Here is a 14,318-nt window from a genome sequence, read left to right as displayed (position 1 = left end):
CAAGCTCATATTTGCCTTTATTTTATAAGTGGAATATTCTCTCTAAACTGAAGTAGGATCTAAATGTCTTAAAGTAGCTAATCAACTGAAAATATTTTAATTAAATATTTAAAGAATCAAGGAGAGTCGGGGAAAGACCCTTCACTAGGTATAGCATTAAAGAAATTACTTTCTTATTACAGACTATATATGGTCTCTTATAACCAGATGTGGGAACTTGCAAATTTATTGGGATATTTAATGTGTAAATTACAAATATTATAATTTGGTTAACTTGTATTTTGCAAATCAGTAGACCAAGGGTATATTTTAAACCCTTAAAAGAAACTGTAGCTTTAGTCCTTGATATTTGTAAAAATGGATGCTGTCTTCATTTTATATTCTCCTCCTATCCAGAGAAGTTTGTATGTAAAGCTTACTGCCTGGAAACTGGCATATGTCAGAGCAGTACTGTTATGACAGAGAAATGGTCTTTTGGTTCTGTAACAATTCCCCACCCAGTTTTAATTTTCCCACTTCACTCTGGTTCTGGGCTTTACTACAGGTAGTACTTATGTTGCCATTGTCCTGTTAGCTTTTAGTATGGTGGTCAGTCTTTCAGGACAGCTTCCTTGATTAAGGGAAGCTTGTGCTAGGTTAAGAACCAGGCCAGAACTAGCAACAGAGTGTCTGCGTGAATATAGCCTCTTCCCAGCTGGGAACCTCTTTGTCCTCTCTTCTTCATAACATAAGATCCCATGCCCTGTCCCATATGAGGGTCAGGTAAGCAACTTGAATTGGAACCTCTCCAGCAAGAAAGATGCTGAAAGATGGTAGACTGGTATGGAAAAAGCTGCTTGCATGGGTGAGCAGTCCTTCTGGATGCGGGGGTTAAGGAGCTAGAGATCTTAAATTGAAGGAAAGAAGAGTGGAGACTAGGATTAAAGGAGGGCATGATGAGAAAAAAGGTGGGAGCCGGTCCCCCATTGTAGAATTGGACACAAGTATAAGGGCATGGAGGTTAAGCTAAGTGCATATAAGAAAGTACTGTGTTTAGAGGGCAGAGTGTATTTAAAAATACCTCATGCTTGATGCAACGACAATATAGCTTTCTAAATACCTCAGAAATAGTCTACCCCCTAATCCTTTGTTTATGGGGTGTTTTGTTTGCCTATCACATAAGCTACTTGGTCTTTTGCTGGAGAACTTGTCATGATCTTTGAAATACCTGAATAATAAAGTCATCACAGTTTCTCCTCACCTACTCAGAGTAAGCAAGAAGAGCTGCAGCTAAAGTTTGGCTTCTCTGTGACTGCTATTTTCCAGCAAAGTGCCAAGAAAAGGTCTAATAGCTTGTGTATAGGGCTGCTTTAAAAAAAAAAGTCTTTTATTTTTCCTATATAATGCAGGAGAAGGCAAGCAATCTTATATTTTTGATTTGCGTTTAACATTTTAATTAATTCCTCTTTTACCTCTTACACACTACGTTAGAGTTCTTCATGATCATTTAATCTTACTGACTGTTGTTTGTGGCCTTGAACATGTATCCGGCACCTCTTTTCATGACCTTCTTGTTACTTCTCTCTGTCCTTAATCTTTTTGCCCTTCTCTCCCATCCCCCATTGGTAGGTCCACTCAGGCAACCTTTAGCATGGACTCATTCCCCAAGTTTTGCTTTCTCTTCTCATGCTTACGCTGGCAGATATCCTGTCTTGCTCAACTAAATTTATTGTCTCCTTCCACTTTGTCATTTTCCAAATAGAAGAACTCCCATATTTTTTAACCCCCCACCTACAGTCCCAGTTGCTGTATCACCAGCCTCCTGCCTCCTCCTTCTCCATCTCTCTTAAGCTGCTGTAGTACAGAGGTTGCTACTTCTCATGCTGACCAGTGTTGTCCCATTGTTTCCCCGTGTGCTTCTCTTTTTGTCTTATACTTCAGTTGTAAGTTTTTTGGGTCTATTCTTTTTTCCCCCTTTTCTTAAAGAGAGCTTTAATAGATTTAATCTTTTAAAAAAAAAATCATTTGAATAAGTTTTTAAAAGTAAAGTTCCTTTGTCTCTTAGTCACTAATTTATATTGGTCATACGTGGACCGTCTTTTAGACTTATACCATAAGAAATTTTATAGGCCCAAGTCTGTAGGGTTCTTTCATTTTAGAAAGAGCATTTGATGCATTTTTCCACAGGGGAAACTGTTAACTTCTGTATTTTAGTTTAAGTTAAGCAGAAAATTGATAAAAACTGTTGAAGAAAAGAGCAAATAATGTAATTGTACACTTTATTAAAATTTATTCCGTGTGTAAGTAAAATTATTGTTCTGCAGCCTTGTTTTCTGTCATGTGTTACAACGTACTTTGTGATAAATATGCTACCCGGCAGTTATATGGCTATTGTCCATCATGGGCACTGAACTGGGAATACAGAAAAAAAGCCATTATGCAGGAAATTTTGAGCTGCAATGCTGACATCATAAGTCTTCAGGTAAAAGATAGCTTTTTTCCTCTTGCATCCACATGTATTGGTATTGACTCTCATAATTTAAGTTCACTTTAAGTAAATGTTATGTTTTAAAGTCCTCTTTAAAACAAAGCAATATAAATTAATTTAGAATGTTGTTATTCATTGCTTGACATCAAAAGCATGCTTTAACAACCTGCACTGATGGAGTGCTAACCAGCAATTGCTGATCAAAGGCATATATTGAAGTGTGTACATAAATGAGAGAGAGTGGTGGCAGTTTCAAATGAGACATGAGATAATCATAACTCTGGGGATTATAGAAATTTAATTTGCCTTTACAAAATAGCAGTATAATTATCTCCTACATACATTCCCTAGTGTATCTATTTTCTTAAAGCTAGTTTGGAGGTGATTTACAGTTATTTCTGCAGTATTTAACCTCTAGAAGGAAACACTGGTCGTCTGTATTCTGGAAGTGCTAAGTTAATGCTGTGTGCTGTTTTGTAACTTTACAGGAAGTTGAAACCGAACAGTACTACAGTTTTTTTCTAGTAGAACTGAAAGAGCGTGGCTATAATGGGTTCTTCAGTCCAAAATCTAGAGCCAGGACAATGTCAGAACAAGAAAGAAAACATGTTGATGGTTGTGCAATATTTTTCAAAACAGAAAAGTAAGTGGTATATCATAAAAGTTTGTCATTTCCTGTATCCTGTCTCAGTTTCTTTGGTCTGACCAAAGAAGCTGTGAAGACGTGTCCGGATGACAATTTCATGTTATGGTGTCATAGGGAACATGTGCAGAATGTATGCTCTTGGTGTTGTGCTCTTAAGTCAGTCACTTTTGTATATATGCTTCCTTTCATGACTCTTGTGTTGTGTGTAAAATATTCCTACCTCTAAAAGGAATAGTCTACATCAGAAGCATCATGTTGGACAGCTCGTCTGAAAAATGCCCATATTAACCATGGTCTTGTAATGCTTTGTACTGTACAAGAAGAATGCAATGAAATATAAGCCTCATTGCAGAGATCCCAGCAAAGACCCTCTAGAAAATCTGTGTGAACTGGGTTAGTAGATAAAAGGACTGAGCCTGATCATTTTTTGAGAAGGATGAGGCCCCTGTCCTATATTTTTCTTTTCATAGAATCATAAAAAATGAGGGTTGGAAGGGATCCCAGAAGGTCATCTAGTCCAGCCCCCTGCTCAAAGCAGAACCATCCCCAACTAGATCATCCTAGCAAATTATTTCCTAAATATAAGCCTAAATGTTGACACCTTTTAAGTAGTGGTGATGCGTAGGGAGTGCTGAGTGTGCTGGTACACCCTCTGACAGCGGCGTTCCTGGGCAGGCCAGAGCGCTAGTGCCCCCACCCCGAGAGCGCCAGGCGGGGAGTGCGCCAGGAGAAGTGTTCCCCCCACGGCCAATCCCTCTGAGCCGGAAGTGCCAGTGGCACAACATCCCCCCAGCCCCGTCTGTGGGATAGGCCGCAGAGGGACCCAGTCACTGACTGTCTGCTGGGGGGGCAAGTGCCACCCCTCCCCACTCAGGAGGCACCAGTTGCCCATGCCTTTAAGGGACTTCATTTTCAGAAAATTGGTACAGTTCAATGCTTTCTGAAACTCGGGGGTTCTCTTAACAGGTCTGGAATAAAACACCTAAAATTGAGGTATCTAAAATTGTCAATCACTTTTGAAGATTTAGACCATACTTAGACAAGTAAATTCTGCATCTGTAAAGTATTGAGTGCCCTGGTCTAAGTCCTGATATTTTTTTGTTTGTTTTTTAAATAAGAGTTTTTCTATGTTTTATCATTTCCACAGATAGCTTCAAATGCCAACTGTAATACCCTCCAACATATTAACAAGTGTTTTATCCTAGTTCAAATTGATGTGTATAGTAGCACAAGAGAGGCAAAAGATTTTATTATACCATATATTTTTCCAAAACTCTTAAAGAATGTGGGGGGAATCAACAAGAGCCATTTCCGCGCAGTGATCCCTGGTAATGTCTGACGGCCAAGAGCTCCCAAATCGATGAAAATGCCAAAGCGCACACAGATAAAGATACGCATACCATTTTTGTTGTACGAAAGAAGAAAGAATGTGGAAAAACAAGGCTCTTTATTTTAAACTTGAAATTAGTAACATGGAGCACAGATAAAAATAGCTGGTGAAAACCTGTCTCCTATCTTCAGCTCAGCATTTTATAAAGGAATAATTTGACTGGCTAAGACTGCAGTAACTTAATATAATTACATTGAAGTCTTAATTGTCTGCTTAAGAAACTGTACAATGTTCTTTCAGATTCACTTTGGTTCAAAAACATACTGTTGAGTTTAATCAACTAGCTATGGCAAACTCAGAAGGGTCTGAAGCTATGCTGAACCGAGTCATGACAAAGGATAACATTGGAGTTGCTGTACTGCTAGAGTTGCGAAAGGAATTGATAGAAATGTCATGTAAGTCATCTTTTACCTTTTTTTTTTTTTTTTTTTAAATTGAACTACGTATTTTGCAGTCTACAATGCAACTTTTAAGTGAAATAGAAAATGAAAAAATAACATTCCAAAAATACACAGTACCTACCTGTCTACAGCTGTGTTGCATTTGGGAGCAATGTTAACTTCAGATAGGATTTGCAAATTTTTTTTGGAATAGCAACTGTTAAAACAACCTTTTTAAGATTTTTTTTTTTTTTTTTTTTTTTAAGTACCCTAGACACTAAAGATAGGGTACTTTAGGGATTATAAGGATACAGGAAACTTGCAGTATTCTTTCTTGAGTCTGTTGCATTTCAAAATAACTTTGAAAATATTGAACTATTCTTGTTTATCAAGGTGTGGTTGGTAGGTATCTTTCTGGAGAGGGTTAAGAATAATTGGAGATAAATGTGCATGATTTCTCAGTGTGATTTATATATAATCAGCTGTAGCGGCCTTTTTAAATATACAGGTTTTAATTGTACCATGCAAGTCTTGTTCATGGCCCTTCATCCCCTATGATCACATTAGTAGTCTTGGAAGTCGTTGTAGCTAATTCTCCCTATTGGCTGTACAGTGAGAGCTGAGTGATCCTCTTAATTTCTTGGCTGTGTTTACAAAGCACATTTAAGTGAGTGTCTTCTTTTCCCCTCAAACTTCATTTTTAAAGCTGATCAATTAAACTGGCTGATGCGGTCACATCTTTTAAAAACAAACAACAAATATCCTGCTTACAATACCAGGCAGTAGGGCATTAGCTTTACCTTTTGCAGGTACTGCAAATATAAATCTTTTATTTCTAATTTTAGCTGGAAAGCCACATCTTGGGATGGAGAAGCAGCTAGTTCTTGTAGCTAATGCACATATGCATTGGGATCCTGAGTATTCTGATGTGAAGCTGGTTCAGACTATGATGTTCCTCTCTGAGGTAAAGAACATTATTGATAAAGCCTCTCGTAGTCTGAAACCTGGTGTTTCGGGAGAACTTGGAACCATTCCACTTGTACTGTGTGCAGATCTCAATTCTCTGCCAGATTCTGGTAAGAACAGCAATATTTTACTTTTTAGACCTAATTATATAAGGGGTGTATGAAATGTGTCCATTGTTTTCCTATAAAAGAAACTCTTTAATTGTATAAGGAATAAGATGCTTGAGGTTCTAAGATACAAAAATAATAATGAATAATGGAACAGTGTTATCCCTCTTTCCAGTTAAATTGTGACTTTGTTGACCATTTTTTTTTTTTTTTTTGGTGTGAAGAACCAGTTTCAACGTAAACACAGTAAATTTACCATCCCAGAGGCAGCAACCTAAAGCATGCTGTGCTGCTCAATAGTGGTTGCTGCCTAAACCAGGAGCAGAGTAGCCACCTTCACATGGTTCTTGGATGGGCTAATTTTTACTGCTGAGTGACCAAGTAGCCTACTCTTACTCTGATTAGCCCAGCTGCACGGACATGACTACACTGCTTCTGGTTTTGAAAGCAAGTCTCCAAAGCAGAAGAGCATGCTTGAGAGGGTGCCTTTACCAGGGATGTTAAGTTTGCTATGTAGACATAGCTGTTGTGGGATTGTTGTTCTCTGGAGTGAAAATGCAAAAAAGATCTTAAAATATAGATCTAAAATACCAGAAATAATTGAAAGTTTACAGTCCAGGGATGAAGTATGCACTTCCTTCCCTGTGTAGCAGTCAGATGGAATGCAGCCTACTGGCTCCCTTCTGAATACAGTCCTCCCATGCTTCCTCTTTGTGGAGACTTTATGCAAGAATTTCCCCCACCGTTACTATTCCTTGTATGTGCTTTTGACAAATATTTCTCTGTTAGGTTAGAAATTTTTTTTCAGGCCTGACACTGAATTCCTCTGTTACAGATACAGGGTTCTCAACATGTCTTGAGATCCCACTTCCTTCAGAAGTAGCTTTGACACCAATTTACAATATGCAGAAATATGCACTTTTGAGGCCTTCAGCTTTAAAGCACCCCTTTAGACAAATGGCTCTACTATACATAGCTTTTAAATCCTAAAGTTTTGAGGAGAGATCAGAGTCCATCAAAACAGTTATCAGCCTTGGAGCAGAGTCCCAACTCTCCAGAGATGTGGACACTTGATGCCAGTTTGGTTTTGAAATAATATTACTGTTTTAATCTTTGGATTTGTTTTGTCTCTAGAAGTATCCTGGCCCTGGAGTAGGGTTGGGCTATGCTGGGTGAGGGGTTGCAATAGGACTAGCTTTGATAGACTGAAACTACTTCTACCCTTTGCTGATGGATTCAAGCATCTGCACCATTTTACTTTATTAGTCCATTTCTATCTGATAGATGCTTATCAGAAAGTTCCTATTTTTCTTGACCGATCCTTCTCTGTCTATGGGTTAGGCCTAACATACGTCATTTTTTAGTATTATAATATTTACATTGACTGTGCTCTAGGCATTTAATTTGGGGCTCATTTAAAGTATAGACTCGAGTGCGTGAAAACAGCAGTTCCTGTTCATGCAAACCTACTAACTAAATCTGTAAGTTAGTACCTTTTCTCATGTTCCTCTTAATAGGTGTTGTTGAGTACTTGAGCACTGGTGGCGTGGAAACAAATCATAAAGATTTTAAGGAACTGCGATACAATGAAAGTCTGACTAACTTCAGCTGTAATGGGAAAAATGGAACAACGAATGGAAGGATCACACATGGTTTCAAGTTGAAGAGTGCCTATGAGAATGGCCTAATGCCTTACACAAATTATACGTTTGACTTCAAGGTTAGAAATTTATCATTGTCTACAATATTTTGAAACCGTTTTCTGTCGCAGGGCTTAATACAAGTTTTCTTTAAATTGGTGTTCTAGGACAGGGGTGTTGGACTCAGAGCTCCTCAGGGGCCAGATCAGCACCCAGAAGCAGCGAGGCAAGCAGCATCAGGGGGCTGTTGCGGGTTAATACAGCTGTAGCTCACACCCATCCGCAGCAGGTTTCCATACCCCAGTTTTCTGTGGCAAGCCCTGTTCCCAGTCCCCCCCATCCCACTCCCAGTAGGAGTGCTGCAAACCAGATGCCGCTGTATCCAACTCACAGGCTGGATATTTGTCACCCGGCTCTAGAAAAATAAATTCTGCTGGCTTCTAATTCTTATGTAGGTAATGATTAGCTTAACAAATTTACAGTCACCCAGCAAACACTAATTCTTTCATCAGGCTGAAAATGAAAATTATGTTTGCCGTTTGCAAGGTAATACATTTATTCTGAGTCTCGACAGTTTATTTTTCCATGTAAAACAGATTTTGTACTTAGTATCTTTTAATAATCCCAATTAAATACAACTGAAGGAAAATAGCAGTTAAGCTGCTAACAGATTATATATAAATAGTTTACCACTTCTCTGCAGTTGTTTCCCTCCCTGCTGTGTTGACAATTCTCGTGTAGCAACATTTCCTTTCTCAGGAAAAGCAAAGATGGTTCTCTTCCCCTCTTCAAATGTGGGGAAATGCGACTTATAGCCTTACGGTTGAGTGTGTTAGAAGGTTTTAAATTTCTCTGTCTTTGGAGAAGAGTTAATACCAAATACCTTTTTTAAACTACCCTACAAAAGAAAGAAATATGTGGTTAAGTATTTGGCCTAATGGCAGTTTCCTTACTTTGTTCTTAAACAATTCATGGACAAACTGTAAGAGTAACCAGTATCGTTTTAACTAATATTATTCCCTTATGTGGATTAAGAGAGCTATTTATAGGTAAAACTACAACCTTATAACCACTAAGAAACAAGAGGAATGGTTCTCTCAAGAACAAAAATACTTGCCTGTTATTGAACATAGTTCGATATTAGTGTTTTGACTCTAGTAAAAAGACCCTTGACAGCATTCTAAGCTTGTAAGCCCTCCATTCTGTAAAGAAGCTTCAAGTTTGGTACATGGATGGTGCCAAATCACTAGAAATGGTATTCAGTTGTGTTGAGAGCTAAATGTTGGCCACTAGAAGTCAAAAGGAGTCGTGTCATTGTCCAGGATTTAGCAGATGCAAAGTATCAGATGCAAAAAAAAAAAAAAAAAAAGACCCACAGGCAGCTTTGTGGTCTTGCAAAACAAAAGAGTAAGGTAAAAATAACGTCTTTGTGTTCAGCATACCTGTTGTGATGGCATCTTATTGCAAAAGAGCACTGTGAATGGAACATCTGTGGACAAGTGAATGGGCAGTGTCATTACAGAGATCTTAATCATAAGCCGTTCTCATCTTGCTGTTTAAAATATGTACTTCAAGAGGGAGGATGGCAAAAAGTCTTCCAGTGGCACCAGGGATTATCAGACATGTAGGGATTCTGAAGATGCTCATAAATAGTGGGTGAGAAAAATCTGAGATGAAATCCCTGCAAAGAAGAGGGATGACAGCAGAAGCAAAACACAGTCTTTTATGTAACCTTTCCATGACCCATCCTGCACAACTCATAACGCTGGCCAGAAAAGGAGAAGCAGAAGCAGCTTAGTAGCAGACTTGCCATAGGGAGGGAGTGGTATCACTTTCAAAATATTTCACTTCCAAAAAAACCAAAGTGGTTGAAAGAGTATCAATATTTGGTAGCTATTATGTATCTGTTCTAAAGTTTGGACTTTGGAAGTGTATTTGGCCAAAGAATGGTGTCCTGATTATGTTTTCTCCCCTTCTGTTTCAGGGTATTATTGACTACATCTTCTACTCTAAACCTCAGCTAAACATACTTGGCATTCTTGGACCTTTGGATCATCATTGGTTAATAGAGAACAATATAAGTGGATGTCCACATCCACTCATCCCTTCTGACCACTTCTCACTTTTTGCACAACTGGAGCTTTTGCTGCCTTTCCTGCCCCCGGTAAATGGAATCCATCTCCCAGGCAGGAGGTAGTCAAGTACATCTTAGAGGGTAACCTCAATCAAACTTGTAAAATTGTAAAATCTGAATATAGAGGAGTGAGGTATGGCCAACAGGGATTTTTTCTTAATGATCTTAATTTTAAATCTAATTATTTGATAAAGATATAGTAAAAGCCAGGTGCTATCAACAGACACAATTCTGAGCCCAATATACTTTGTATACTGTTAGACAGGGATTGGTGCATTTGCACCTTTCTTTAATTTGTAACAATTAATCTTCCTGTTTGTTCTATCCAACGTGACATTTTTCATGCCTTGAAATAGGGAATTATTAAACAATATATTCTCTTTGCACAGATATCTGTAGCACTACTTTTTTGAGGCCAGTAGTAACATCCGGAGAACATTCTTCCGTACTTCACTCCCTCCTTTTTCAGACTTGTTTGTAAAATACAGAATTTGAATTTAGCCTTTATTGATTGTATATGAACAACAGAAGACCTGATTTATGAGATTTTGTACTTTAAAAAAAATCAGATTTGGAAAATGATTGTATTGTAAACTAAGGCTAAATTTTTATGTTTTCATGTGTTATAAAGGCCAGCTTGTAAAAGAAGTTGCAACAGGTTTTCTCTGCTAATGATTTGCACTGTTAGGGTTTTGTTAGCCCTTTTGTACTACTTTTTATTTTCAATTGAGAACACTGCTTTTTAAACCTGAATCTGTAAAATGTTACAAATATAACTGAGTACATGCATTTCTGGTTTTCTGACTTAAAAACCTAAGTTCTTGCAGAACAGATAAGCTAAGCAGTGAACAATGAGTAGATCTGTGTGGACTGAAAACTATCATTGATGTGTATTCATCTAATCTTTTTATTTAGTCTCTAATTTTAAATAAAATTAGGGTTGCTTGTGTAAAGCTTTTTTAATTTCTCTTGTCAGTACTTCCTGTCCTATCTCCACTGTGCCTGCTTCAATTTGTTCTCAACTAGCACTGCCTGTGCATGCAGAGAGAACCTGTTCATCCTCTTTTATCTTTTTTAAATAATGTTAACACTTGTGAAAATTTTATGAAGATACTTTTGTATAAGCTGTGGCATCTTGTTTTCCTTTGTGAAGCATTGAAAATCACACTTTTTTGAACATGTTCAGATTATGGGTACATAGTTTCTAGCTTCTAATACCCATGCACTGCTTCTCTCAGTGTCATTGCACAGTGCTTTTTTTCCACTAAGAAATGCTATCATGTGAATCCTCTTCAGTTTAAGTGTGTTTCTCAGTCTCAGAGTAAAAAAAAAATATATTACATTTTCAGTTTATGAAGCAGTGTAAATTAGATGCTTTTTCAGTACAGGTCCCCAAGACAATTCTTCAGATCACTTTTAAAGTGTCCAACTCATATTTTAAAGTGTCAAGTAAGACTTAAAGTTGTAGTATATCCTCAGTGCCATTAGTCTCATACAGCCAAGTATATAACAGCTAGCAAATATAACTTGTCTTTCTGTCCTAAAAGGGAGAATTTATCCACTCCTTAACTAATACAACTTCAATAATCAATGTAGTGAATTGAGAAAGAGAGCTTGGTCTAACTGCTTTTGTTTCAACTGCGGGCAGGGAAGCAAAAGGACACTGAGCATTAAAGAAAATGTTTTTGAATAGTGTGCATTTTTTTTGTATACACAACATAGATTTTGGTAATAATGATTCTAAATTTTGTGAAAGAGAAGTCGGCACTTAAACGTGCACAAACCATTCTGTTTTTTAAACTAAATTGAAAATTACAAATAGTTCAGATATGTAAAATATGTGTTTTAAATTTTAGTAGGAGAAATCTTGATCTTGAATCCTTGTCTGGGACCTGATTCTTTTCTTGTTTTGTTTTTTAGTTGTGCAAACACCAAACATGTCCAGTTTATAATCAGTACATTGAAATGCTGGTAGTGTTGATGTAGTAGACTTAATGCGTAGTGTTATTTTTTTCTGTTTGTTTTTTTGGGTTTTTTGTAAAGTGTGAATAAAAAGTGTTTTACTCATGTTTCCTTAACAATGTGTTGGTAATGTGCATCATGACAACTTCCAGTGATGACTTGCTAAATTGGCACGTCGAACTGAGCAAACTCTCTTTATTTTCCTGATGATCTGGATTATATAATGGGTCCAGAAAGCTTTACAGAAGGGGAAGGGAAGCACTTATTCATTTTGTATTTCTTAGAGGGGAATAATTTACTTTAAATAGATGCTGGAGCTTGAGTGCACTTGTTAGATTCTAAAGGTTTGAGCTTTACACAATACATTTTTCACCTGTATTTGTTAGTCTTAAATATATTTGAATTTATGGCAGCATATTAAAACTTTTATGATATATTGTGTCTTGGAGACTGTAGTGTTCTTAACTAGACACATTGCAATCTATGGATTACTTTTGAATAACTTTTTCTCCACCTTTTTAGATGAAGCCTTCAGGCCAGCCCATTGAATGCAATGAACAGGTTTCATTGACCTCACTGGGTTTGAAACACTTATAAGAGTGGCTCTGAGGCCTACTAAAGGAGAAATATTTTGAATATATAGGAAAAGACCAGATGCGCCAAAACTGAACCAAGGTAAACTTTTATCAAGCAATTTTAAAAGAGAATATTTTCTTGTGTCAAACAAATCTAACTAAAACATCTCAATTTCCAGCTATAACAAACAAAATAATGCAATAAACCATCTGCCTTCACTAAATGCAGAATGTTTGCTTTGTAAATGCTCTACAATATGATTATTTGCAATACTTTTTATTTTAAGGTGGCTTTGGATGTTGCCATAATATACCTTCAGTGTTCTTCTTGTAAAAATACATAGCAAAAGTCAGAAAACATTGGTGAGTTTGAGGGATTTCATTCAAGTTATATCAGATATTCTGTGGCAGTTTTTGCCACTTGAAAGTACTGTCTGCCATACCTTGTGTAGTTCTTATTTACACGCACAAAACAGTTCTGTGCATCTAAATTTAATTTGTGGTATTTCTTAAACTAAAGAAGTGGAAACAAATACAAAGCATCAACATATAGATTGCAGCTTCTTACCATAAAGAAGTAGGCAATAAAAAATCTCCAGGGGAAGGTGTTTGTAATTATTTTGTCCCTTTGGTGGCTTCAAAACATTTTAAATTGGCTAGCATTTTGACAATAAAACCAATTTACTTTTACAAGTACAGTTTGCATACAACTCTGATCTAATGTTAACAAACAAGTTTTTTATAAGTTCATCTAGGATTTGTGCTTAGAAAAGTAGCTTTAAGGTGTCAGGTTTGCTTTTTAGCCATGCAATAAAAGAAACTATGTTAAAGACAGAATAATTACAACATCATTTAAAAGAAACTCATTACACTGTAAAACTTACAGCTGTTTCAATTAACTGCTTTAGTAGTGAGTCTTTTTCATCCAGCCAGACACAGTATTTTTAGTATGTTAACTGCTTTTTTTTTTTTTCCTTTGGTTGCATAAATTTTAACACTTAAGTGTCTTGGAATGTTAAGTAGTGTCCAAAATAGAATATCTTAGTCTTTATTCACAGTACTTCTGTATAATGTGTAATGCACTGGACTAACTCTTGTTTACCATTCATGTAACAAAAACCAGCACATTATCTGCACTAAGCTCAAAGAATGTTGCATTTGTCTATAGGCAGCTCTTCAATAAGATAAATGGGAAACTGAATATGGTCTGATGGTAAACAAGGGCTTTTACTGTTCTCTTCAGTGGAACTTTCTTCTTGGTCAAATTTTAACTAGCTAGTATTATATTTATATACAGGGTCTTCTTTTTTTCTTTACCAATGTATTTTCCTACTCATAGCTGACCAATAAATCCAATATCTGTTTCAAAACTTTTTGAAGTGTAATTTATATTTAACCCAATTTCTAAACATTTCATAAATTGTGTGAATAACCCAAGTAAAGTACAAAATCGGAAATTTCTTGAAGACTCAATCCTTTTGTACAGTAATCTGCACACGAGGAACCAATTCAGATCATTCCAGTTGGAGAGGTATGAACTGGAACTCAAGATACTGCTTCCTTCAGAATCTGGAAATCCATCTTCAGATCTGAAGTGTGGAGTTTGCCTTTGTTTCTATACTGGGTTGTACATCAGCCCTCCCATCTTAACGCTGTGTCAACTTGGAGGATGTTCAGAACCATATTAGTAGGTTAAGCCAGCAGTGTTCAACCTTCTGGCTCTCAACGCTGTGGGCCAGATCCCATGGGTGGGGTTGGTCTGTGGGCCTGATGGAGCATTGGGTTGGCGTGTGGGGTTGGTCTGTGGGTGCAATCCTGCATACTGGATCCAACCAGAGAATAGTCCTGTGTGCCAGCACAGCATTCTGCTGCCACCACTCCACTGCCCTATTTCCAGACCCATGCAGAGCTGAGTGGGCTGATGAAACAATCCCATGGGCCAAATTTGGCTCGTGCACACACAGCCTGGGTTAGCACAGTACAGGCCTCCCTACTCCACTGTACTAACGACCTTCTCTTCTCTGCAAGCCAGGTTTTTTTTTTTTTGTTTT

At 37.2% G+C, this 14,318-nt stretch overlaps 1 protein-coding gene across 2 annotated transcripts in view; it reads left to right on the top strand.

Annotated features, from left to right (window-relative positions):
* The window catches only part of CNOT6 (CCR4-NOT transcription complex subunit 6), a 40,906-nt gene extending 27,269 nt beyond the window's left edge, over positions 1-13,637 (top strand). Inside the window, exons 6-12 of one of the 2 annotated variants that reach the window (XM_025207886.1) lie at positions 2,304-2,461; positions 2,956-3,110; positions 4,744-4,898; positions 5,729-5,959; positions 7,474-7,676; positions 9,581-9,789; positions 10,120-13,637. In XM_025207886.1, coding sequence (XP_025063671.1) covers positions 2,304-2,461; positions 2,956-3,110; positions 4,744-4,898; positions 5,729-5,959; positions 7,474-7,676; positions 9,581-9,789; positions 10,120-10,129 — 1,121 coding nt within the window. In that variant the 3' untranslated portion in view covers positions 10,130-13,637. Of the gene's footprint in view, positions 1-2,303; positions 2,462-2,955; positions 3,111-4,743; positions 4,899-5,728; positions 5,960-7,473; positions 7,677-9,580 lie in introns of both variants that reach the window. The other variant, XM_025207885.1, reaches the window with a different exon arrangement.
* Positions 13,638-14,318: the final 681 nt, after the last annotated feature.

Source organism: Alligator sinensis, unplaced genomic scaffold (assembly GCF_000455745.1).
Source record: "Alligator sinensis unplaced genomic scaffold, ASM45574v1 scaffold741_1, whole genome shotgun sequence".
NCBI classification, from domain to species: Eukaryota; Metazoa; Chordata; order Crocodylia; family Alligatoridae; genus Alligator; species Alligator sinensis.
This window is presented reverse-complemented; position numbering and strand designations above follow the sequence as displayed.